Source organism: Mixophyes fleayi, chromosome 2, assembly GCF_038048845.1.
Source record: "Mixophyes fleayi isolate aMixFle1 chromosome 2, aMixFle1.hap1, whole genome shotgun sequence".
In the NCBI taxonomy this organism is placed as follows: Eukaryota; Metazoa; Chordata; class Amphibia; order Anura; family Limnodynastidae; genus Mixophyes; species Mixophyes fleayi.
In genome coordinates this window covers 160,062,822-160,090,816 of record NC_134403.1, presented here as the reverse complement: position 1 = coordinate 160,090,816, position 27,995 = coordinate 160,062,822, and the positions used below count along the sequence as shown (strand labels likewise).

The 27,995-nt window shown below is 41.6% G+C and overlaps 1 protein-coding gene across 29 annotated transcripts in view; it reads left to right on the top strand.

Moving 5' to 3' along the window:
• The window catches only part of ABI3BP (ABI family member 3 binding protein), a 310,231-nt gene extending 282,808 nt beyond the window's left edge, over positions 1-27,423 (top strand). For all 29 annotated transcript variants that reach the window (XM_075194852.1, XM_075194849.1, XM_075194847.1 and 26 more), the window contains 3 exons: positions 15,852-16,013; positions 22,035-22,157; positions 26,376-27,423. In XM_075194852.1, coding sequence (XP_075050953.1) covers positions 15,852-16,013; positions 22,035-22,157; positions 26,376-26,491 — 401 coding nt within the window. In that variant the 3' untranslated portion in view covers positions 26,492-27,423. The remainder of the gene's footprint in view (positions 1-15,851; positions 16,014-22,034; positions 22,158-26,375) is intronic.
• Positions 27,424-27,995: the final 572 nt, after the last annotated feature.

Here is a 27,995-nt window from a genome sequence, read left to right as displayed (position 1 = left end):
GGTGGCTAAGTATACCCACCATGAAGTCCCAATCTACTCTATTGAACTCTTTTTCCACGTCCATGAATAGCAAGACAGTTGGGGTATTGGTAGATGTGGCGAACTGCACCAAATCAATTATTTTTGTGATATTGTCACGTGCCTCACGACCCGGAGCAAACCCCATCTGGTCTGAGTGAATTATCTTGGGCAAGAGTGGTTTCAGCTTGTTGGCAATAAGCTTGGCATATTGTCACTCACCAGACTGTGAGTGCTTCTTCCCGTGTGTTTAGGAACCGTGGCCGTCCACCATCCTGAGGGTCTGCGCATGCGCAGCCCTTTCAAAACCTTCAGTACCTGTTCCTTTAACTTAATTGGCTGATCAGGCAACACTCCCTATTTAAAGCACCTGCTGTCCATACCTCGTTGCCTGATCTTGGAGTCTCATTCCCCATGAGCCTCTGAAGGTGTTCCTGTGTTTCCTCGTGTATTCAGCGCTGCTGATTCCTGTGGTTTCCAGACCACTTCTACTCCTGTGGTTTCCAGACCACTTCAACTCTCCTGTGTTTCATCGTGACTGTTAGCTGATTCCTATCCGCTGCCTCCGTGCACTACAGTCTTCAGACCACTTCAACTCTCCTGTGTTTCATCGTGACTGTTAGCTGATTCCTATCCGCTGCCTCCGTGCACTACAGTCTTCAGACCACTTCAACTCTGCTGTGTTTCATCGTGACTGTTGCTGATTCCTATCCGCTGCCTCCGTGCACTACAGTCTTCAGACCACTTCAACTCTGCTGTGTTTCATCGTGACTGTTTGGCTGATTCCTATCTGCTGCCTCCCTGCGCTACAGTCTTCAGCTCATCTCAACTCTCCCGTGTTTCCTCGAGACTGCTACAACTGATTCCTATCCGCTGCTCTCCGTGCTCAACAGTTCCAGCTCAGCTCTACTCTCCCGTGTTTCATCGTGGCTGCACCTGCTGGTTGCTATCCGCTACCTCCGTGTACCTGCAGAGTCCTGCTGGCTGCTACTCCTCAGTTCTACTCGTGTCTGCAGCAGCTGATCCGCTCTCCGTGCTTCTCAGTGTTCCTGCTGGTCTCTACTCGCCAGTCTGCATCGGATCTGCGCCTCACTGCTTTCATCTCGTCTAGACCATCGCTACTCTTCAGGGTCCTCCAGGAGTCCAGTTCTTCATTCTTCTGCTTCCTGAGTATTTGTTCCCCTGCTGGTCTACCTACCTGTGCGCTGCACCTACTTGATTACCGCTTCACCCTCCAGGGACTTCGCATCCTGCCGGCCTCCAGCCGTTGAGGTATCTCTGCACTCCCGTCTGACAGCCTGCTCCTGAACCACGGTATGCATACTTCTCATTGACTGTGCTGGTGTATTGCATATCTTGCTGGACTAAGTTGTTCTCCTCTGGAGCTTACTATCCGCTGAGACTTTTGCCATCATTGACTGTGTTATCTTTTGCCCGGATAGTTTCTATGACTTTGTATTATTGCAGTGCTGTTCAGTCATTACTATATTGTGCATGTCATTGTGGATCAAGTTCAAGGTGCCCGTGTATCCTCTGTATTGCAGTCTCTCCCCGTGCTCCTCCTCACATATATATTCAGTGGTACAACTTGCTAGAGGCAGACCACTGATTCCTGTTTCCAGTGTCACCTGTTCCAGTGTCCTCTCACATAGCAGTGGTACAACTTGCTAACGCAGACCACTGACTTCCCGGATACCTTCACCTGGATCCCATTCCTTCACCCAGACAGCGGTAGCACTTGCTAAACGCAGACCGCTGACTCTCATCACCTCCTCGTTTCTGTTGGACATTCCTCCTCACTATAGCAGTGGTACAACTTGCTACCGCAGACCACTGACTACCCTCACGTGTCCTTTGTCCATTCAGTTCCTCGTGTATTACTACATATATATTACCAGTGCTGCTAGTCATAGACTTTCCCGAGCATCTCTATCATCTGCTGTCTCCTGTTCCGTGATCACCCCGCTACCAGAGTACCATATTACCACCTATACTGCTCTGGTAAGCTTATCACCTGGTGATCCCTGGGTAAAGACTCCTAGTGCCCGTGACAGTAAGATCAGGCCATGACAGACCCAGATACGGAACCTACAGCCAAAGAGATGCTGCAGCATCTGGTCACCCGTGTGGAGCAACAGGATGCTCGCCAACAGCTGTTACTTCAATGCTACCAGTCGTTAGCCTCCCAAGGAACATCTGGACAGACCGTTACAGCTAATGTTGAAGCTCCTGTGCTTTCCTCCGTTTCCCCAATGCCATCCCAGGTGTCTACAGCTCCCACGCTTCACCTGCCTACTCCGTCACAGTACGATGGAGACCCCAAAACTTGTAGGGGTTTTCTCAACCAATGCTCAGTTCATTTTGAGCTCCAACCTCAAAATTTTTCTACCCATCGTTCCAGAGTGGCCTATCTTATCTCATTGCTTTCTGGACAAGCTCTGGCTTGGGCCTCCCCTCTGTGGGAGAGAAACGATCCTGTATTACAAGATAGTGCCAAATTCATTTCTATGTTCCGAAGTGTGTTCGATGAACCAGGTCGTGTGACCTCCGCTGCTTCCAGCATTCTTCGTTTACGTCAGGGTTCTCATACAGTAGGCCAGTACGTCATTCAATTTAGGATATTAGCCTCTGAACTTCAGTGGAACACTGTAGCATTAATTGCCGCCTTCTGGCAGGGGCTCTCCGATAAAATTAAAGATGCACTGACTACCCAAGAGCTTCCTACGTCATTAGAAGATTTGATCTCTCTTTGCCATCGTGTAGACATGAGGTTTCGTGAAAGAGAATCTGAGAAAACAACTTCAGTTAAAGCACCTCTTCGCTCAACCCCTCAATTTCGTCCAGCTTCACCTTCTGTGATTCCCATGGAGATAGGACGTTCCAAATTAACTTTAGAGGAGAGGAACCGAAGAGTAAAGAATAGACTTTGTATCTATTGTGCTGATTCCACACATATGCTCAGTTCTTGCCCTAAGAAATCGGGAAATGCCAGGCCCTAACTAGTTCTGGAGAGGTGAAGTTAGGGTCCCTGGAGTCCTCTCCATCTTCTACGAAATTAAAAGTCTGCACTTTTGATGTTACGATTTCCTTTGCTACCAAATCCTTTGAGTCTCAAGCACTGATTGATTCTGGAGCAGCAGGAAATTTCATTTCTAAATCCCTAGTGAATCAATGGTCCCTACCAGTGATTACTTTGAAAACACCGATTACTGTGACTGCTATAGATGGATCACGTCTCATCAATGGTCTCATCACCCAGAGTACGTCTCCAGTAACGCTTCAGATTGGTGTGCTACACCATGAAGAGATTTCGTTTTTAATTCTTCCTGTTACGACAAGTCCGATTGTCTTAGGCCTTCCATGGCTTCAATGTCATTCTCCCCAGATTGACTGGCGCACTCCTCAAGTTACGTCTTGGGGAGCTGAATGTCATCATCGTTGTCTTTCTCAAGTCATTCCTCTTAAAATACAGCAATTTTCCATCTCATCTTCCTCACCGGGACTCCCTCCTCAGTATGCTTCATTTGCCGATGTTTTTGATAAAGCTCAGTCTGAACGTCTTCCTCCTCATCGTTCATGGGATTGTCCGATCGATCTTCTACCTGGCAAGACTCCTCCTAGGGGTCGGGTCTATCCACTTTCGTTACCTGAAACTCAAGCTACATCTGATTACATCCAGGAGAATCTCCAGCGAGGGTTTATTCGACCTTCCACCTCTCCCGCTGGAGCCGGGTTCTTCTTCGTAAAAAAGAAGGATGGATCACTACGCCCCTGCATAGATTTTCGTGGACTCAATGCCATTACTATTAAAAATCGGTATCCCATTCCGTTGATCACTGAGTTATTTGATCGCATCAAGGGAGCTCGGATCTTTACCAAGTTGGATCTTCGTGGTGCCTATAATTTAATTAGAATCCGGCCCGGTGACGAATGGAAGACAGCGTTCAACACCAGAGATGGGCATTATGAATATCTAGTAATGCCTTTCGGGTTGTGTAATGCCCCCGCTGTTTTCCAGGGCTTCGTTAATGAGATCTTTCGGGACTTGTTATATGTATGTGTCGTTGTCTACCTGGACGACATATTGATCTTTTCACAGGACCTGCCTTCTCATCACCAACATGTGGCAGAGGTCCTTTCCAGACTCCGGAAAAATTCATTATTCTGCAAACTAGAAAAATGTTCATTCGAGTTGCCCCAGATTCCATTTTTGAGGTATATTGTTTCCGGAGTTGGCCTAAAAATGGATCCAGAAAAGGTGAATGCTGTATTACATTGGCCCCAGCCAACTACTCTTCGTGCTATCCAGCGTTTTTTAGGTTTTGCCAATTACTATAGACGCTTCATTCAAGACGTCTCGTCCATTGCATCTCCTATTGTGGCCCTGACTCGTAAAGGGGCCAATACTAAGCAATGGTCATCCGAGGCCCTCCAAGCCTTTCAATTTCTTAAAGAGTCCTTCTCCTCTGCTCCCATTCTTCGACAGCCTGATGTGACACTTCCCTTCTTCCTAGAAGTAGATGCCTCTAATGTGGGCTTAGGAGCCATTCTCTCCCAACACTCGGAGCAACAAAAATTCCATCCTTGTGCCTTTTACTCTCGGGGTCTCCTGCCTGCGGAGAAAAATTACACTATCGGGGACAAGGAGTTGCTGGCTATCAAAGTTGCATTAGAGGAGTGGAGATACTTATTGGAAGGAGCTCGTCACCCTGTGACGATTTTCACGGATCATAAGAACTTGTCATACCTACAGTCTGCCCAATGCTTGAATCCTCGTCAAGCAAGATGGTCTCTTTTCTTTTCCCGTTTCGAATTAATAATAACCTTCAAACCAGCTGCCAAGAACAAGAAAGCTGACGCTCTATATCGAGCTTTTGTGACGTCCTCTGACGTTGAAGAGGTTTCCAACCATTCTATACTAGACCCCAAATGTATCTCGCTGGCTGCTTCTTCCACTAAAGTGCTACCATTTGGGAAGACCCTCGTGCCTTCTACTCTTAGGAGGAAAATCCTTTCGTGGTTCCATTCTTCTCGTTTTTCTGGACATGCTGGTGAACGCAAGACCTTTGAGATTCTCTCTCGAAGTTACTGGTGGCCCTCGATGAGGAGAGACGTCAAAGAGTTTGTTGCTTCTTGTGAATTGTGTTCTCAGTTTAAATCCTCCCGCAGAACTCCAGCGGGGTTGCTGCAACCACTACCCATTCCGTCCAAGCCCTGGACCCATATTAGTATGGACTTTGTTACTGATCTGCCATCTAGTAAAAATTGTAATACTATTTGGGTAGTGGTAGACAGATTTTCGAAGATGGCTCATTTTGTCCCTTTGTCTGGTTTGCCTTCCTCGTCTACTCTGGCTGAACATTTCGTTAAGGAAATCTTTCGTATTCATGGATGTCCGTCTGAGATTGTGTCAGATAGAGGAGTACAATTCGTTTCCAGATTCTGGCGGGCCCTTTGTAAAACCTTGGGCATACGATTAGCACTCTCATCTTCTTACCATCCGCAATCAAATGGACAAACTGAACGGGTCAATCAAGATCTCGAGACCTTTATAAGGATGTTTTCATCAGCCAATCAAGACAACTGGGTAGAATTGCTTCCTTGGGCTGAATTCGCTCATAACAACATGTACCATGAGTCATCGTCCAAAACTCCATTCTTTGTGGTTTACGGTCACCATCCGTCTTTTCCGGAATGTCCTGCCCTCCCTCCCACCCAAGTTCCTGCTGTAGAGACTGTTTGTCAGACCTTCAAAAATATTTGGTCTCAGGTCAAAACCTGTTTAAAGAAGACATCTGCCAAATATAAGTCTTTCGCAGATAAGAAGAGGCGGGCTATTCCACCACTGAAAATTGGAGATCGTGTCTGGTTATCTACCAAAAATATTCGTTTGAAGGTCCCATCTATGAAATTCGCTCCCCGTTTTATTGGTCCATATAGGATCATTCAAGTGATAAATCCAGTTTGTTTCAAACTTCTACTTCCTAAGAACCTTCGTATTTCCAATGCCTTCCATGTGTCCTTGCTCAAACCTCTCATCATCAACCGTTTCTCGGCTCCTCCTTCAGCACCTCAGCCAGTTCAAGTTCATCAGGAGGAAGATTTCGAGATTACTCATGTATTGGACGCAAAAATTTCGCGAGGAGTTCTCCGTTTCCTCGTTCATTGGAAGGGCTTTGGTCCTGAGGAGCGTTCATGGATCAAAGCTGAAGATCTCAACGCCCCAGCTCTTCTTAAGAAGTTTTATTCAAAAAATCCGGACAAGCCCGGTTCCAGGCGTTCTGTGCCCACCTTTAAAAGGGGGGGTACTGTCACTCACCAGACTGTGAGTGCTTCTTCCCGTGTGTTTAGGAACCGTGGCCGTCCACCATCCTGAGGGTCTGCGCATGCGCAGCCCTTTCAAAACCTTCAGTACCTGTTCCTTTAACTTAATTGGCTGATCAGGCAACACTCCCTATTTAAAGCACCTGCTGTCCATACCTCGTTGCCTGATCTTGGAGTCTCATTCCCCATGAGCCTCTGAAGGTGTTTCTGTGTTTCCTCGTGTATTCAGCGCTGCTGATTCCTGTGGTTTCCAGACCACTTCTACTCCTGTGGTTTCCAGACCACTTCAACTCTGCTGTGTTTCATCGTGACTGTTAGCTGATTCCTATCCGCTGCCTCCGTGCACTACAGTCTTTAGACCACTTCAACTCTGCTGTGTTTCATCGTGACTGTTAGCTGATTCCTATCCGCTGCCTCCGTGCACTACAGTCCTCAGACCACTTCAACTCTCCTGTGTTTCATCGTGACTGTTTGGCTGATTCCTATCTGCTGCCTCCGTGCGCTACAGTCTTCAGCTCATCTCAACTCTCCCGTGTTTCCTCGAGACTGCTACAACTGATTCCTATCCGCTGCTCTCCATGCTCAACAGTTCCAGCTCAGCTCTACTCTCCCGTGTTTCATCGTGGCTGCACCTGCTGGTTGCTATCCGCTACCTCCGTGTACCTGCAGAGTCCTGCTGGCTGCTACTCCTCAGTTCTACTCGTGTCTGCAGCAGCTGATCCGCTCTCCGTGCTTCTCAGTGTTCCTGCTGGTCTCTACTCGCCAGTCTGCATCGGATCTGCGCCTCACTGCTTTCATCTCGTCTAGACCATCGCTACTCTTCAGGGTCCTCCAGGAGTCCAGTTCTACATACTACTGCTTCCTGAGTATTTGTTCCCCTGCTGGTCTACCTACCTGTGCGCTGCACCTACTTGATTACCGCTTCACCCCTCAGGGACTTCGCATCCTGCCGGCCTCCAGCCGTTCAGGTATCTCTGCACTCCTGTCTGACAGCCTGCTCCTGAACCACGGTATGCATACTTCTCATTGACTGTGCTGGTGTATTGCATATCTTGCTGGACTGAGTTGTTCTCCTCTGGAGCTTACTATCCGCTGAGACTTTTGCCATCATTGACTGTGTTATCTTTTGCCCGGATAGTTTCTATGACTTTGTATTATTGCAGTGCTGTTCAGTCATTACTATATTGTGCATGTCATTGTGGATCAAGTTCAAGGTGCCCGTGTATCCTCTGTATTGCAGTCTCTCCCCGTGCTCCTTCTCACATATATATTCAGTGGTACAACTTGCTAGAGGCAGACCACTGATTCCTGTTTCCAGTGTCACCTGTTCCAGTGTCCTCTCACATAGCAGTGGTACAACTTGCTACCGCAGACCACTGACTACCCTCACGTGTCCTTTGTCCATTCAGTTCCTCGTGTATTACTACATATATATTACCAGTGCTGCTAGTCATAGACTTTCCCGAGCATCTCTATCATCTGCTGTCTCCTGTTCCGTGATCACCCCGCTACCAGTGTACCATATTACCACCTATACTGCTCTGGTAAGCTTATCACCTGGTGATCCCTGGGTAAAGACTCCTAGTGCCCGTGACACATATAATTTTATGTGCACATTAAGCAGAGATATTGGTCTATAACTTGGGCATAGGACTGGGTCTTTCCCTTCTTTAGGCACAACTGTAATATGGGCCATCAGAGAATGGTGTGAGAAGAGATTGCACGGAAATCGCGTTGAAGGCCTGAAGCATGAGAGAGATCAGTTTATATTTGAAGGTTTTGTATTATGGCATTGTGAGACCGTCCGGACCTGAACTCTTCCCTGAGGATGTCGTTTTAATTGCCTCCTCTAGTTCCCCGGTAGAAAAGGGTTACTTCAACATTTGTATATTCTCTTCATCTAGGTGATCTGTTTAATTATGGCTATTCGTTCCTGTTTAATTGAGCGATCTGTTCGATGTGATTCGCTGTTAAGATTATAAAGCTTAGAATAATAAGTGTGGAATGTCTTAGCTATATCAGACGAGGGGACACATAGTTTCCCAGTTTCTGACTTAATGAGTGGTATATACAGTTGTGCTCTTTGAGCTCGCAGATCTCCAGCCAGGAGTTTACCCGGTTTGTCTCCCCACTGATAGAACTTCTGCATTTCATCATCATCATCACCATTTATTTATATAGCGCCACTCGCTGTGCAGAGAACTCACTCACATCAGTCCCTGCCCCATTGGAGCTTACAGTCTGAATTTCCTAACATATACACACAGACAGAGAGAGAGAGTGACTAGGGTCAATTTTGATACCAGCCAATTAACGGCATTTATGATAATACAACTGTATTTTGTCTGACATTAATTTAAGAGGCTTTCTTGTTTCCGCCAATTCAGTCAGGGTGGTTGACTCTTGAGAAACTTTGTCTCATTTCAAGGGATTTAATTTTTTCTCTAGGAGTGTATCCCGGTAAGCTATCTTTTTGTTTTTTTATAAATGTGCCTAATTGTATCAATTTTCCCCGATGGACACATTTGCGTGCCTCCCATAATGAGATTTTTCATATTTCAGGGGTGTTGTTAGTTAGGATATATTCATCAAGTGTTGTCTCAATTTGGGATTTGCTATAGTTATCTTGGAGTTCATTCAATCTGCACCTGTATGGTCTGTGGCCTGGCTGAAGTAATGAAAGAGACATGTAAACGGGGGCATGGCCAGACCAGGTGACATGGCCTATTGTGACTTCTCTGACCAGAGCTAAGTGATTGTGTGATATAAAAAAAATAGTCCAGTCGAGAATAAATGTTATGTGGGTGTGAGAAGAAGGTGTAGTCCTGTTCTTTCGGATGTTTGATTCTCCATGTGTCGACCAGCTGGTGCTCGTATAAGGTGCATCTCACCTTGTGATAAAGTTTGCCTGAGTATCTAGCTGCCCCAGAACAAGCGTTGATGGCAGGATGAAGCACCCAATTGAGATTACCGCCTAGAATGAGGATACCTTCCCTCAGAGGGTCCACTTTGTCCAGTAGAGTTTCTAGGAAAACAGATTGGTTGTGATTTGGAACATACAGATTCACTAGGGTAAAGGTTTGGTTAAAGATTTTACAGTTCAAAGCTAGATCTCTACCTGATTGTAGCTTATGTATGACTATGTTCTTGACAAGCAGGCACCTAAAGAAGAGTATGGCTACACCTAATGTCTTGCTGTCAGAGCTATTGCATGTGAATAGATGGGGATAATGTTGGCTACGTAGGCGAGGTTCGGAACCTTGCTTAAAATGTGTCTCGTAAGAAAGCCACGTCTATTTTTGTTGCTATGAGAACTCTTAACAACCTAGATCTTTTCTCCGGGATATTTAAACCCTTAACATTAAGGGTCATACATTTGAGTACCTTAGGGTAGCTGATTTTCCTTTGTGAACCACCTGCAATTGGAATGGAAAGCCCCAGCGATATTTAATATTTTTCTTTCGCAACTCTTCTGTAAGGGACTTTAGCATTCACCTTTGTTGGAGCGTGTGCCATGATAGATCCGAAAGACCTGAATATTTTGATGATTGAAATCGAGCCCTCTAGTGGCCGCAATTTCTGCAGTATCTCATCTTTTTGTGTAAAGTAGTATAAGCGGCAGATGACATCTCTGGGTCATTCTGAGAGGGCTCTATGAGCTCTTGCAAGTAATTACATTTTTCGGTGGTTGCTCTACAATTTTGTTAAATATATTTGTGAGTGCGTCTGTCAGCTCTTGTGTGGGGATATCCTCTGGTAGACCCCTTATTATCAGGTTATTTATGCAGCCTCGATTTTCCATATCATCCATCTTATAATGTAACCATTGTAGAGCCTTCGTCTGACTGGTCATTGTAGATTGCAATGTGGAGAAGCGTTCTTCTGCTTCTTTGCTTTCTTCCAAGGCTAACAGCCGATAACCTAGATGTGCCAGATCTGCCTGAAGAGTGGCAACTTCATAGTAGACTACTTCATTTATCATGGTCTCTAACACCTCAAAGTCTTTTTTGGAGGGTACCTCTTGTTTGTTTGGTAAAGTGCGAAGCATCCTCATGATCTGTGCTAGTTCTGGCTGGTCTTTAGTTGGTGAAGTCTCAGTGGTTTGGGGTCCCGCCATTTGGTGTTCAGGCATTGATGGATGAGGGAAGTTGGCCGATGAGACCATGTTGCTTGCTTCGGAAACTGTTGATGATTTCAGGAAAGCATGCAAATCTGAGCGTTGAGGAGTCGCTGCTTAGTCTTAGTAGAACCTTTCTTGTCCCTGCCCATCTGGGCTTCTGACGCATACCCTTAATAAGTTGCAAAGAGTTGATTAGTCTTCATCTACAGCACTTTGAAGAATACATGAATTGTCACTGGGTCACTTTCCCCCATTTGTGGTCTAGACAGCCATGTCGGACGTAGAGTGACAAGGATTACACTTGCAGATTTTCAGAGGGTGACCCCAAGGATTTCACTAGATGAGGTCCAGAGGCTACCCGTAGACACTGATGATGGCACAGATGATGGAAGGAACACAAAACCACCACCACCAGCTACGTGGTGATGTACAGTCTCTTACAGGGGGTGAGAGAAATGCTGCAGCAGTTGTACTGGGCAGCCTCAGTTCTGCTCTCTTCCGGTTGGCAGCACTTCCACTAAGGTGTAAGTTCTGGTGCAGCTGGAGGGAGTGTGTGGCTAGCAGTAAGCAGGTCCGGCTGTTGCAGCAGCAGTGGATGCCAACCACGCGTATTGGGTGTCTGAGTGTAGGCAAACCTACCTCCCCACTGAGTGCGGAGGATAACTGTCGTGCAGATGCCGACCGGAAGTCAGGTGCCACAAAGCGTAAGTCCAGCAGTTGCGGTGTCTGCGGTACTGGAGACCGCGGCTGTGTAGGCCGCACACTACGAATGTACTAGTCTGACAGACACCACCATAGCAGGTAAAGCACTGGGATCACTTTCAGTGTGCATCACTTAGAGGTGTGAGACACCGAGTTCACAGTGGGGACCAGAAGGAGCGTCTTTTCTGGCAGGGGGCCAAGCCAGTGTAGGCTGCAATCCCCGGTCATGCCAGGATCAATATTGCGCTCAGCAGGGCTCCAAGGGTCTTCACTTGTGCCCAGCAGGATCAGCCACAGTTGTAGTGCGGTGGCATGAGTAGAAAATCCGTTAAATCGATAATAAGGATCAATTATTGCAGAGTCAGGACCGTCAGAGATGGCGTCCAAGCCACGCCCCAACCAGGGTCACTTCTCCTTACTCATCTTCCTTGACGTCTCTGCGGCCTTGGACACCGTTGACCAGACCCTCCTACTGCAAACTTTTTTCTCTCTCTGCCTTTCTGGTTCTGTCCATGCCTGGTTCACCTCATACCTTGCTAACCGCTCCTTCTCTGTATACACGTCTGGTTCTTCCTCCACCCCCTTCCCTCTCCATGTAGGAGTCCCTCAAGGCTCTGTTCTTGGCCCTCTATTCTTTTTGCTCTAGACTTCCTCCCTTGGCGCACTCATCTCCTCCTTCGGTCTTCAGTATCACCTCCATGCTGATGACATTCAACTCTACATCTCTTCTCCAGATCTTTCCTCCTCCCTCCTCTCTCGTGTATCTGACTGCCTCTAAGCCATCTCCTCCTGGATGTCTTCGCGCTTTCTTAAAATTAACATCTCTAAAACTGAACTCATTGTCTTTCCCCCGCCTGGATTCCCATCCCACCATGACCTCTATCGTTGTTAATAACACAACCATCTCCTCTGTCACCCAACTCCGCTCCTGGGTGTCACTCTTGACTCCTCTCTCTCTTTCCCCCCCCCATTCAATCCCTCGCCCAAGCCTGTCGCTTCCAACACCACAACATTGCCCGCATCTGTCCTTTTCTCTCTCAGGATGCCACCCAAACTATCATCCACACACTCATCATCTCCCGCCTTGATTACTGCAACCTCCTCCTTACTGGCCTCCCCCACTCCAACCTCGCCCCCCTCCGCTCTATACTCAATGCGGCTGCAAGACTCCTCTTCCTTTCATGCCACTCCTCCCTCTGCCTCGCCTTACACTGGCTCCCCTTCCCCTACAGAATCCTTTTTAAACTCCTTACCACCACGTACAAGGCTCTCTCCCAGTCTACTGCCCCTTATATCTCTAACCTCCTCTCCATTCACACTCCTGCCCGCTCCCTGCGCTCAGACAATGACAGTCGCCTCTCCTCCACTCTAATTAACACTTCCCACTCCAGAATCCAAGACTTCTCCCGGGCGACCCCCCTTCACTGGAACGACCTCGCTCGCTCCTAATCTGTGCTCCTTCAAACGAGCACTCAAAACTCACCTGTTCCTCAAAGCCTACCAACCATCCACCTAATCCCCTCATCTTCTCCGCTCGTTCTCCCCTCTCTCCTCCCGCCCCCCCTTTTCTCCCCCATACTTCAACTGCCTCCCCTTGTGCCTGTTATGTTTACCCCCCCCTTAGGATGTAAGCTTGTATTAGCAGGGCCTTCTTCCCTCTTGTCTCAACACCTGTTCTTCTGCTCTGCCTCTACTGCATTAGCCTGCCTGGAGTTTCTGAAGCACTGGTATTTTTGTTTATTGTTCTGTACTGTCTCACCCTGTATAGTCTACGGTTTTCTCTGTGTAATCTTGTGGTGCCTAACAAATAATAAACAATAATAATAACCAGCAGTTTCTTGCCTGTGAATCTCCTTATTGACTCTACTCACTTACATTTTCCATATCGCCACATATAGTGGGAGTATGCTGACTGTTTCAATCACTTTTGATTTTGAACATCTATATACATTCAGTCTTCAATTTGTTCACCAAGCTTTTCGCAGCTTAATAAAGTTAATAAGAAAAAAAAAAGAACAAAGAAACAGGTAGATTTCCCTATTGCCCAGAGCAGTCACCCCATTATGATCCACCATTGTCTCTGCCTACAGTAAATAGCAGACAGCGTGTCAAGTGAGTGCAAGTGCTATTCAGATCACGCAGCGTACGCCCTGCGTTTCTGTTAGGTTGGTGTCAAACTATTTGTTTTCAACCAGCAGAAAATCAGCTATGGAAAAAAACTCTTATAATTCAGAGTACTTTTCCTGCTTACAGAAAAGCATCTTCATAATATGTTAGCATTATTAAGGGGTTTGTTTAATCACTTGTGCAACAAATGCAGGAGAAATAACAGACTTTTCTGAAGATCTTGTTTGTTTCAGCTGTTTTCCCATTGGCCAGAAACTCTGCTTGCAGATTATCAGCTGTCAAAACAGAAAATGTGCTTGTGTGACACCATCTAGGCAAACAAATGAATTTCAATAGAAAGCATCTTTAATTTTTTTTTCCTGGAGGAAATAAAACACAACAGAAACACCTCTTGCGTTATACCACTGTAATGCGAATAGCAATACATTCGATGACTGTTTATAGAGCGTTAGGAGACTGCTGAAACATGAACTGGGCCCTTACAGTACTTGCTACATGCAGTCAAATGCAGCCTGCAAGTGAAATATGTGGGCATACAAAGCGCTCATAAATCTGTAGCCTTAGAGGTATTTGGTATGTTTTCCAATCTTTCACTATATTCTTTCAGTCTGGTATGCTGGACGTTCACTTCTCCCCTTGCTCTGATTAATACTGACACCCAATACCTCTTTATTGTTATAACACATGAAAAGAACAAACACACATTAAAATGTCAGAGACCATACTATTTATTTTGCAGTATTCATTCTATTAGTAAGCCACAGACATATATCTGAATGTTCCCTAGATATTTCAAAGGGCAGCCATGGAGCTTAAAGAACGTAAATAATATTTAAAGACATGACAGAACAAAGGGGGTACATTCCCGAATTACATCAGTTTTCTTAGTGAAACGTTAGATCAGGATAAGCTGTGGTTTGTTATCTGAAATTCTGTAGTGCATGTGTGTGGAAAAGAAGTGATTTTAGTAATATAACTGTATGTCAGCATATTCAATGCAATAAACCTACCAGGTTTAGCCTTCTAATACTGTATCCCATTCCAAATGTGCAATGTTCATGTAATATTCAGGAAATAGAGTTAATTATCATATAAGTAAAACTGTTACTAAGAAAGGTAGTCCCTTTGTAAATGACAAGTCACAATCAGAGCCTACTGACTTACAGAGCAAATAACTCCACTTACAAACTGGTATTTTTTATTGATGTAGAAAGGCATTATAATCACCTTAATGACATTATGTATTAAACATATATATATATATATATATATATATATATATATATATATATATATGAGAGAGAGATGAGTATGTTATAGTTAAGCTATACTAGTTCACCATCCACTAGTCTACATTATCGTATTTATGTATGCGTACAGTTTTTTGTTTTTTTTACATAAAATTAATTTCATGGATTCAAGCTTATTATTATGCAATATAATTTTCTTTTATTTGCCGTTGCTAATAAGGTATTTTTCCCTATGGTTAATACAACCATAAGCACTGTTTGCTTTTTTCTGTTGTCATTAAATGTCTTTCGACATATGTTAAGTAATGATATTTCATTGTTTAACATGCGGAATTGGTGGCGTTGGATAAATAAATTATGAGGATGATTAAATAGTAAAATACTGGAAGTTTATAGAATGAAATTTGGTATCTCACAACAAGGGATGTCCTACAAACTGAAATATAACTTAAAATCTTTTTTGTTCAAGTTACAAAAAAATCAAGACCATAAAAAACTACCTTTTTTTTGTAGCTGTATCTGGAAGGGCTGAGATAAAGCCTGTAGCTGGGATACTGTTTCAAATGGGTTTTATGACTGTATCTAAGGGCTATCTGGCTTTTCCAACCACTTTTGAAGCACACAATCTTCTAGGAAGGATGTTCTGGGTACACATCCTAATTGGGCCATAAATCTGATTTTCACAGAAATTTTCTTAAACAGGAAAATAATTAAATCAATACAGATGTTGTCTCAGTGTTTTGAGCACATTATTTCAAAAGTACTAATGTATGTATATTGCAACAAGTTCCACCTGGATTACACCAGGAAGTAACTATATCCAGGGATTTTTTTATTCATAGATGCTATCTCGATAGAGCTTAAAATACTAATCAGAAAACCCTATACTGCACTGAAGAGTCCAAACAGGGATAAACAGGTTGTCTGTAGGTGTCAGCACAAGTCTGTACCCAGAAGCCCACAGGGCGCAGCATTCAGGAGAATTGACTTCTGGGAAACAGTATTCCCCAGAAGTCCATTCTCCTGAATAGAATAGGAATATTTACATATTGACCTCAGGTAGTAAGTTATTTCTCCCAAACTATATTTATTGTTTCATTGAGCCAATATCTGCAGGTAATCCTCAGCACCTTTCAGCAATTTAGTTTAGTTTTCCTCAGCTCCACATATTGAATCATGATTGGAGAAAAACTTTACACTTTAGATTTTCTGTGTGTCAATATATGATTACTGATGACCTAAGAAGTGAGACATCATATCCTGAGTTTAGTTGTTGTTGATCCTTTGTTTTCGGATTTCAATATGCACAGGAGGAAAAGATGCTATCTGGACAGAAATTAAATTTAAATCCGACTCCTATTCAGAATGCAGAGGAAAACAATTCGTCAAGAGGACTTGGTACAAGAAATTTGTTGGCATTCAGCTGTGTAACTCTCTTAGATATAAGATTTACCTCAGTGATACACTTTCAGGTAAAATTATTTCTATATTTTTATATTATCTATATCTACCACACAAAGTCACAGAACTCGTCTAGTAGAGTATGTCATATTTAGACAAGCCAGGCCTTAAACACCTGATAAATATTAAATGTTTGACTTAAATGGTTTGATATCAGTTATACATGTATCTGACCTCGTTTATTAGCTGTTTATACAGGTTTTTTTTGGCTGACCTGGCAACTGTTACAGATTTGTCCATCTGTTTCTCCATGTGTCATATCCGTTATTACTGAATGTTTCATTTTTATTTTCATCATGTTTAGGAGTGTCTTTTTATGGTCAATGACAGCAATGTTTTTAATTACCTGAATAACAGTAGACATTATTGAATACCTGCTTACTCCTATTTTTTACACTTATTTGCTAATTAAATCAACATGTCATAGATTAAGTAACACACGGAAAGTGTTTTTCTACCTTACGACAATTTTTTTTGTTAAACAATTTTATTGAAGAAGTTCGGATTTTACATTTCACATGTAAATTTGAAATTGGTACATTCAATTTTAAAGTCAATGAACAAACACATATTTATAAGTCATTACTTGTACTATAGGTGCAAAACTGGAAACTTGGTGGAGTAGTCTTTAGCTTCATTTACAGGGATAGCAATCTAAATATATATCAACATATTGCAGCAGTGCAGCCTTCACAAGATTGGACCGCGGTCATACACAGAGTACAGCATCACAATATTACTAGGAGATATAAAGCTCCACTCTCTCCAATCTACAAACATATAATTAGAAAACTTGAGGTGTGGAGATACCAGAGGGAGAATGAGTCCTCACAACCTCCTATATAGAGATTGGTGGATCTTGAAGATACCCTCCGGTTTCATACCAGAGTGTATGGAAGAAGCATTCACGGAGCTGTGTTTGTAAGGGAACAGGCAGTATATTAATGTAACTCTCCCAAGTTTTAAATAATTTACGGGTTAGTGTGCCCTTTTGTAAGGATGCTTCCAGCCACCATGGGGGGAGGCATTCTGGACCCACATATGGAGAATAAACTTCCTTGCAGCCGCAGAGACCGCCATAAACGATCTTTTGCTCCCTGGGATATTTGTCGTATCAGGGGGGAGTATACCCAAAATTGCCCACTCTGGAGTGAATGGTAAGTAATTTCCTAGGTCTGTTAGTGTAAATCTCCATAAGGCCTTAATTACAGGGCAAGCCCATAAACAATGGTATAAATCTGCATGGGAAGCACCGCATTTGTGGCATTTGGAATCTGTAGAGCAACCAATGGTATGTCTGAGAAATGGTGATAGGTAGCCTCTGGGAAAAATATTTAGAAACATTTCGGCATATGTAGAGGCCGGGAAGAGATTGATCGAGGTGGCCATCGATTTCAACGGCAATTGTTCAGTCAATTGGGGGAAATGGGTTAACCATCTACTTAAGCCTGAGGTGACTTTAGTATGATCCAAGGGAGTCCTTAGAAAGTCATAATTAGAGGATATCGCGTCTCGTTTGTGAGAGGTTGCCAGCAGTAAAGTGTCAAGGAGGTTGTCGCAATCATCTTCTGTGAAAAGGGATATTGTCTTATGAGCGTAGTGTTGGTCTTGGATGAAAGAGAGGCCACATGGACCTAGAAAGGAATAGAATTCCTGTGCTCTACTATAACGATATGGTTTTTTTGATAGTCTTGTCAGAAAGTTGTCCCACTGTCTTCAGTCCTTCCCTTTTCCATGTAGTGAAGGAGTGGGCTGTCATGCCATTTTGTAATTCTAGGTTCTTGAGGAGGGGAAGATGTATTGATTTATATGGATTAAGATTCAATTTATGCCTTAAGATGCGCCAAATTTTCCTAACTAAAATAAGGGGAGTTTCAAGAATTTGGGAGGGTATTTCTTAGTCATGCAGATGTAGAAAGGCTTTGATATGGATGTAACGGAGGAACTGTTTTTCTAATCGCTAGGTTGGCGTATGTACTCCGTTCTGTCAGGCAGTCTTTCAGATATCGCAATTGGGCTGCGTGACTGTATTGCACAATGTTTGGGACGTTTATACCTCCATTTGTTTTAGGTTACTGGACTTTACTAAGACTAATCCTAGGGCGCTTCTCTTTCCATATAAATGTACAGAATAGATAATTAATGTGTTCTTTTTGCGTTGGGAGAAGTGTCAACGTTTGCAGGGGATATAACAGCCGAGGGAACAATATCCTCTTCAAAAGGTTTGCCCAGCCCAACCTTCAGACAAATTTTGTATATTAAATACAAAAATGGAAGTTGATCAATGTTTAGGTTCACAGCAGGTGCTTGAACGGTTGAGGTTTCCGATCCCCTTGAATAACAACACTAACATTAACTTGAATACAGTACAAAATGCAGAAATGCCAAGGCTCCTGATATACAATTTTGGCATAGACTCCTAACAATGAAAGGGTTAATTAAACTATTTATCATACTTTTCTACGGTGTGGACCTCATCGAATCACCACCCACCCCACCCACTTCCAAAATTAAAGAGATGGAGGCTGGGAGAACTCCATGAAATTTGTGAGTTTTCTGGACAATCCACAGGAGTCAATTGCGACATATATGTTTTTTTCTTTTCAAGAACCACAAAAATGAGGAGGTATAAATGATTGAGGGCATAGCCTAACATTCCGATTTATTCTCTGCCTCCAGCAGTAGAATAAGCTTCTTACCAAACACCCTCATAAAGAACAACTGTCTATTTTCAGATCTGTATAAACCTGCATACTTTTATAGATACATATATTAAGAGACATACTTTTCTTTGTTGAACACGCTATGGTTGATATAGTTTGTTTGATGTATATGCTTCATTTAATTATACCATGGTTGGAAATGTTCCCAAATTGTGCAGAACTTTAATTTAAACTTTCAGTGTTGATTTAGAGAAATATGTGAATAATTATTCTGCCTGAATACTTTCAGTAATTGAGTAGGCCACTGCAAATGCTAAAAATAAGGCATTCATGTGGAAACAAAATCAATGTACTTAAATTAATACTAGAAAGGTCTATTTGCTATAAATCTTTCAGACCGTTTCCTTGTATTACACTGTTTTTCCATAAACAGAATGAAACATTTTAATTTAAAAAATATATATCCTATGCCTCATTATGAGTGTTAAGGAATGAATCAATTACCAGCCTCTATGTCATATTTATAATAATAGTAATAGAACTATGGTTTATTATATGTGTGCCTCAACGTAGGGGTGCACAGCATGATATTTTTCAGGAAACTCATAAGTTGTCCTTTGTCCCACAAGGGGGGTTGCATAATACATTTACAGAAAAGCTTCAGATGACCAAATAGTTCTTTATATTATTATTGGAAAGTCAATTATAGACTAACATGCTCTACAGACTGTACAAATGCATTGTGATTAGAGTGTTACATCAGAATCACTAGGATGAAACCCAAAGAGCGGAACTTAGGCTGGTCAGTAGGACAACAGAACTCTTTATGGGTGCCAGTTACCCTCTCACTTTCTTAGGCTAAGTTGCATATCTAAAAAAGACATTTAGGAACCCTTTATATATTAAAAAAAAAAAAAAAAACATTGTAAAGGTCATTTATCCGCTAATATTGTGTGCATCAACATGACATTTAACAACATTTTTTTTACAACATGATATACATAAAATCAGAAGTGCTTAATTGTAGCTTCTGTGGTAGCAAAACATTGAACGAGATGGAGCAGAATATGTCTGTCAAAGAATATGTGAAGGATCTAGTTAATGTCCAACTATATATCCATAAAATAAGATGTAAACAGTTTAAAGGATAACGTCACCCAACACAAAAAAAACTGGGATTAGTTGGTAGTTTGCTGAGGTAGAATAAGAGGTGTAGGTGACTGGGAATTTTACAAGGAAGGGACATAGACATGCCAATCTTGGAAAATGACAGTGGAGTGTGGCAGGGACTATTAGCCTGGCAGATACCTTTTTACTTCCTTTACATGGTCTGTATTTTTATGTCTCGTTTAACTCCTAAAGCTATATTGTTTGTTTTGGTGTTATCATTTAAGATTAGTAAACTAAAGGAGAAGGTCTTTTAATAATGTTACACCTTACCCCTACGGGTTTATTTATTTCAACTAGTGTTGATGATACTGGTGGTCTCCCTACAACTGAAATAAAGTTGTTTATAAACAATTTGTAACATGCACAAATAAAAATGCAAAAATGACCAACCTGTGATGGTTGGATTTGCAGATTCCTTGTGAGTGTGTTATTTTGTACACTACTCACATTATTCTTCTTTTATTTATAAGGCGCCACAAAAGGCCACAGCGCCATGCACGTCATATACAGAGAGCGATGATACATAACACATTACATGAAGAACAAAATACAAAAACCAGACATACTGAGTAAACAAATATACTGATAAAACGTTAATGCAGATAAAATTATTTATTTATTAACCAGCGTGAAGTAGACCTGAATTTAAGAAAACAGGGCTAGGGAAGCAGGCAAAGAGGTAAAGCTGTAAGCAATATATAGAATACTATTGCCATATTGGACATTAGAAAGCATAAAAAAAGAGCTAAATTGAATGAATGAATGAATGAATGAATAGCTTCAAAATAGGAGGGCAAAACCCCATTGGGGAGGCTAAAATATAACCAAAATAATTATCTGGAGCTGTGGCAATGCATGGATTCATGTATGCTTACAAGTACCAATAATCTTATCAAAGGTACACTGCAGCAAACATAATAATAAATCAATGTAAACTAATCTTTCAAAGAAATAAGACTTTTGCATATAACAGAACAAAGTATGGAATATATATATATATATATATATATACACATATATATATACATATACATACACACACACACACACACACACACACACACACACACACACACACTATTTACAGTAACAAACTAAAGCTCCAACATATCAATAGACTATTACCCAAATATATGTCAAACAGTCCAACATCTTCATGAGGCCTATCAGGCTCATGGATCTAGAGGAAAAAGCTGCAAACTTCATAGACTCACTTCTGGTAAGTGCAGTGTTCATGAACTCAGGAATTGATATTTCCACCATTAGAGAACAGAGACCATACAGATCATATCACTTTTACATATAGGTTGCAGGAGGTACCAGGATAAGGTCTTCGATGGGAAGAGGCTGTAGAAAAAAAGTGAGGCTGGTGGATCTAGGATTCCTAACCTCCATGGGATAATATTTAGATCAGCTTACCATTAAAAACAGCATAATATACAGTATTATATAATAGTTTTACAGGAGAGAATCTTACAGAGAAAAAAAATCTGGAACAAACTTTTTCAGGCTCAGCCTGAAAAATTCACCGTTGGTAATGATCCAACACTGTGCATTATCACTTTGTTTTGTTGTAATGACACCTTAATACAATGTCACTGAGATTGTTTCCCTCTTTGAGCTTGGGGCATAGAGAGCGGATTGAGTGCATCTATTTCAGATTCGGCCTTTATCTTCCTCTGTGTTTGCTCCATCCATGTAACGTGCTCTCAAGAGGGCTGACACATCAACTTTAACCATTTGCCTCATGCACTGGTTTACTGTTGTCTTCCATATGGGAGGCAGCTACAAGTGATGTCATTATAAAGACGGTAGTGGCACCATCTTGGGAAGTGGGTGCAGCTTCCCACTTCTTGAAGGTCTCTGGGCCTTCATATACTATGACCTGGGGTCAACTTTGGTCACCATCTGGACAATTTACAGAGAAAGAGTAGAAGTATTGTTCCCCAATGGTAGCTGTAGAGTACCTTCTGCATTCCACTCAAGTTTGCAACAGAGCTCAAGCACAATGTGTGTGTTCTGTTTCTAGGCCAAGCCATGATCCCCAAAACCAAATGTAAATACTGTATTCTAATTCTGTATTCACTTCAAATAAAATCATTGACAAAACATAACACAAAGTTACATTTTGGATGAAAAGCAAAAGTAAACAGAATTACACTTAAGGTATGTTGTTGACGTTTTATTTGTTTACTTTAGGCAAGTTTTATAACATAGGAGATCAGTCGGGATATGGAGAGGACCACTGCCAGTTTGTGGACTCATTCCTTGATGGGAGGACCGGACAGCAACTTCTACCAGAGTATCTGGTACCAAGACAAGGTATATCCTATATAAGTGCGATATGTGTGCGCATACAAAGGCCCACATAAGAAACATCATTATCATATTGTTAATTTATATGTCCTACTATCGCTTCCTCCCAATGCAAAGTGGTAAAGCATGTGTTTCAAGATGCAGACAAACAACATAGATTGATTAGCCAGAAAATAGATATAGTGGCTAATATAATTGACTATCCTATGGCAGACAACACTTGTTATACAGAGAATGGTGAAAGTACATAAAGATTTAATACGGAAATAACAATAACATACAGCTCAAAAAATAAAACCAATTGATAAAAATATTAAATCTAACAAGGGTGTTTGAAAAAGATTGGCCGAGCCGAATGAAACGCGTTGGCAGTAAGAAGAAGCAATGATTACTGGTCTCTCTGGCTTGATGTTATACTGACGATCGAATCGCTTGCTGTTTACCTCTTTTCACTACGGTGGCCACTGGGCAGTGTAGTTTACTCCTCCAAGTCTAACTGATACAGGACCTGCCGAAATATAATGCCTGCAGATATAAGCTTGATTCTACTGATGGTGGACATTTATTGGGCATAATCAGTCTGCGGACACAGCCCTTCACCAGTTTTTTCCGTTCTATTCGATATTGGCGTTCTATCAACTTTATCCTGTTGTGGTTGTAGGTTATTGGAGATAAGCCTCTGTATGGCAGTTAGTCCTATAAACAGATCTGCTGTTTTAGAAAACCTATTGGCTGTCTATTACTTGAACTATCTATGCCCAAATGAAACTAGTCTCGTTAAATTTAGGATTTTATCAATTGTTTTTAATAGGTTATTGATATTTCCGTATTAAAACTTTACGTACTTTCAACCATTCCCAGTCTTATAATTGACTATCCCATGGCAGACATTTGTATTAGCCACTATATCTATTTTCTGGCTTTTCAATCAATCAAGCGCTGTTTTTTGTCTGCATTTTGGATACATTAATTGGGTTTGGCATCAACCCGTAGTTTGTTACAGCTGCTGATCAGGTAAAATGGGAGGCAAATGTAGAGCAGTTGGAGAGAAAAATAAGATAAATAGCAGCATTTAGGATGGACTGAAATGGGGAGAGGCAAGAGGAAGGCAGGACATGGAGATGTCCATGCTCGAGATGACAAGTGAGTGGAAGAGAGTCTTTGTTGCATCCAGAGAGAAAGAGTCTGATCCTGGGGATGTTACAAATGTGGTAGCAGCATTATTGGGACTGAATGTGGTGAGTAAAAGAGAGGGAGCAGTTTAGAATAACTCAGACAGCAGGGACAGTATAGACGCATGCAGGAAGGTAAAGGGACTCTGGCCTGATTCAAGATCGGACACTATGTCTAAAAGTGAGTAATTAGTTCATACTTACCAAAGTCCCTTTATGTGCCGTATCTTGTGTGAAGTACCTCTGCGCATGCTCAGAAATGGACCTTGCACTAACGAACGTAATTGCATGCAATTCATGTCTAAATGACACGACTTTAAGGGTGATGAATGCAAGTGTCTTCATTGTTCAGTCGCATGAGTCCAAAACTCGCACAGTGTGATTTTCACAATAGGTTTCCCATAAAAAAAAAAATCTGCACATGAAAATGATGGGGGGGTTCCGTTGCTTTTTCTATTTCGCAGTCTTAAATGAAATGATTAAAATGTGAAGGAAGAATATGAGTAGCTCAATAAAGCATACCATTTTGAAAACTAGACAACCTATTATGGTAGATTTGTAATGCGTCACAGTGCTCTGCAGCATCGTACAGTAGGGAAACCAGTACATACATAAAGCAGGGACAGACGGTATACAAAATAAATGCAGACATGAAAACAAAGTGTATGGAGGACCCTGCTCATTAGAGAGCTTACATTCTAAGTGGAAGAGGGCTCAGCTGACACAAGAGGAGTAAATATGGCTCAGAGTGGAGATTGGGACAGTTCTGAGGGTGCATTATTGTAAATAGTGTTATCAGGGATAAGGTCATCTCTAAAAATTAGATGGGTTTTCAAAGGGCATCTAAAGACTTGAAGACTGTGGGAAAGTCTGAGCGTGGTAGGAAATTCCATAAGTGGGGAGCAACACAGGAGAAGCATTTTAAGCAGGAGTGAGGGGTGGTTACCAGAGAAGAGACAAGGCACGGGTATTGCATCAAATGAGGGTACCCCTGGGTTTTAGTGAAGTTAGGATGGATGTGATCTGGGCATTTCAAAAACCCACCCTCACCCTGGGCTCCTTAATGTTTTGTGCAGTGTGGGGTGTGCTGGTTTGGTGATCACAGGCAATCACCAAACAACTATTATTAAAGGGCCATACCATGTGAAAGGGAGAACTCCCCTCTTTCAAATAAGGGTACCCCTGAATTTTTTTTAAGTCAAGTTCTGTGCCTTCCTCCCTCATCCCTGTACTAAATTAGTTCTGTAGTGTGTTATGTTTTGATCACCACCAGACAATAGCTCCCCTCAAACTAGTGTGCCCCCAAGTTTCTAGTTGACAGGATAGGGGATAAAAAATAAAGAAGCACTTTTATTGCCTACCTCCCATCTCTTCATTATGGGTGTTGGGAGGGGGGCATGGCAGTAAGTGCCTCATCATCCTGGCATCTAACTACTCAGGGGCACCCATGCAGTGGGTGAGGAGGTGGGGCTTAATGAAGTCATGGTGTGTTATCACTGACATCCCGGAGCCTTGCCCCTCCCATCCAGCCGATATTATAATTTTAACTTGTTTGAACCCCCTGTGTGCTAAGGACAAGTTCCGCTCTTCCTTAGCACTGAAGGGGTTAAAATGGATTATGTATCTGCATATTTAGTCAAGAACTGCCGTTTAATGTCTTGATCATTAGTATAACATTTTTGTGTAACTACTAAAGTTAATGTAAACCCTACACTGCAATGTTAATATAGTAAGCAGTAATTAGTCAAATATATGGTGTACGTTAATGAAATAATACTGTAATGAAAGACATAATGCAGAGATGATTATGTATTGAAACAGTTTAGCCAGGGGGTGGTTTGTTTAAATTCCAGGAAAGATATATTGTGTAATAAGGGGGCTAATTAGAAGCATACCACTCAAACTACATGCATATCAGAGGCCAGATTATTCAAATACCTGATTGTTAGTTGTCAATACTTTAAGAATATGTTTTCATAGACATTTGTCATGAACAAATCATTACAGCACACAAAACATGATCTCTTCCAAGCTAGTTTTACAGAAATATAAGTTAAGTTAATGATCTTCAGCTACATGTGATTTTACAGCACCGTGGGAAAGAATATTTTATATGTTTGCCTTGCCAATGTGACAAATTAGCATTTTGAGCATGGGAGGTATTAATGTCTTCATTGTAAAGCGTTGTCACAAATTTTGAGTCAGAAATCAAAGACCGCTTATTATTTGCCCACCTGCCATTTTCACAAAACACAGACACCAGATATTCCATGACAATAAATTATATATTCAGTTAAACTACCTAATTTCTCTCCACTCACAGGTAATACCTCTGCAAAGAGCACCAAGGTTTTGGGGTGGAATGGGGGGCACGACATGTACAAATATCACATCAAAGTCCAGCCTACCACCACCTTAGAATGACCCTTTTCATTTTTTTATTTTTTTTTAAATCCTAAATAACTACTTGGTTTAGCACCGTTTAGGTCTTTACCAAGGACACTGCTGCCTTCATTACATGACACTTTAGCAGAGAAGTGCATTTTTCCCCCAATCTAAAACAAAGTGCAACTGGAATTTGCAAAAAGCATTCTATTAAAGGTACAGGATGCGACCCAAACTGGGGCAAAAATAGACTTATATCAGTGGTAATCACTGGCAACCTTCAGCACCGCAAGAAACACCCTAAAAACACTTCGTCATTCTCTATCAATTCAATGAAAAACTCATTTCTTGTATTGCTCTGGCAAACTAGGCACCAACCCCATATTTAGCATGGAATACTCCAACCAAATCCTCCCATTGGCCCAAACGTCTGCTCCTCCTCAAATCCCACCATCTTGCTCCACAAAAACCATGCAGAAATCTAGGGGCATCTGTGCAAATCAAATCACACTGCATCACAAAATGGTATTTTGCACTGGGTAAAGCAATTATTCTTTCGACAGTTCAAGATAACTGTTTAACAGAATTTTATTCTGACAGATGAACCTGCTTACATACCTTTTGTCCTTGAAATGTACATTGTTCTAATGAATATCAATTTGCACAGGATTTTACAGATCAGTGCGCCAGCAGCCAGTTGACTTTGGGAATATCGGAGGACAGACACACATCAGCTATGTCCATTGGTATGAATGTGGAATAGCAATACCTGGAAAGTGGTAAGACGACTGCAGTATAACACAAGGGATTCAAGGACGCATCCACTTCAACATCCACTATCCATTCTATAGACAATCCGCTAGCTTCAATCTACTTTCCTTACATACATGTCTACTAATGTAAAATAATTCAAGTTATTGAGATTATGGAGTTAAGAGACTGCTTCCATATTTATCAAGATTAAAATAAAGATATTGTCTTCATAGGATAAAACCTCGGGAAGCTGGCTCCCTGTTTTTGGTATTTTTTAAAAATAAAATAAAAGCAGTGTCTATGTTATTTATCACAATGTTGTAATAAATGTTTTGAATCAAATGTCTATTCAACTCCATTTTTGAAACAACCAAGTTCAAGCATTCTCTATCCATAGTAATCTTTGTCTAGAATTGTCACTGCCAATGTTTTAATTTATTTAACAAGTTTATTGCCGAGGAGATACATCACATTATGGTGATAGAACTTCAAAGTATAGCATCACCGTTTCTTTTATAGCTGTTGGCGAATTGGTAGAGAAAAGTAAATATCTAAATAAAGTTATTGACATTGTAACATCCTGGGGGGATATACCCAGTACTCAAGTTTAGGGAGAGCAGAGAATAAAATAGAATTTACAGTTTAGAAGATGAGCTGTATTTCTATCTGCTATTAACATCTCCATCCAGATCCTATGCCACATTGCAGTTACACTAGACGGATAGAAGATTCAAACAAGGCAGGTACTTAGGTGTTCAAACTTTTTTGCAAGATTACATTTTACTTTTCCGCCTAGTTATGTTAAAATTAACATGAGCATGTGATTTATAAATAGATTTGTAATTAACTTTTTACAGAATGTACAGTATATCCAATATAGCTTTATTTCCAAATGCAACCTGGTTTTGTATCTGACAAAGCAGTATATGAACTCTACAATAAAGATATTGATCTTTTTTAAACATTGGCTTTACATTTTATGTTTCACTGAAAAGGGATACTGTGTATTTATTTGTAAGGTGCTTTCTCAGTTCTATGTTTCATGCATTTCATATATTAAGCATTTTTTCTTGAATATAAAAAGGTTAGTCCACCAATGGATAATGACTTAATTGGTTTATTTGCAATACTACAGAGATATTAATACACAACATATCATTCCGATCTAACACCACGTGGACATTTGAAACAAGATATTGAGAGTAGAGGCCTACTTTAATTGTATGCTAAAATATGAAATTAAAATTATTATGTATGACATAACCACCTGACTCTAGTTAGACAATTTGTGTTCGGGCTGGAATCTGCAAATCTAGTAATTAGAAGTACACATTTTAGGAGGGTGATTATTGGCATCAATGACCTACTATCTGAAAGCTTCATCTGAAACCTGGGGGGCATGAAAGCCTTGAAGGAAGTAGAACAGTAAAGTATTACCGACAGCATCTGTTTTAGTAGACAACTGTACATAAATGAAAAGACTGCAAACAAATAGTAAAAGTAATTTCTACCTTTGTTTTGATATTCTACTCAC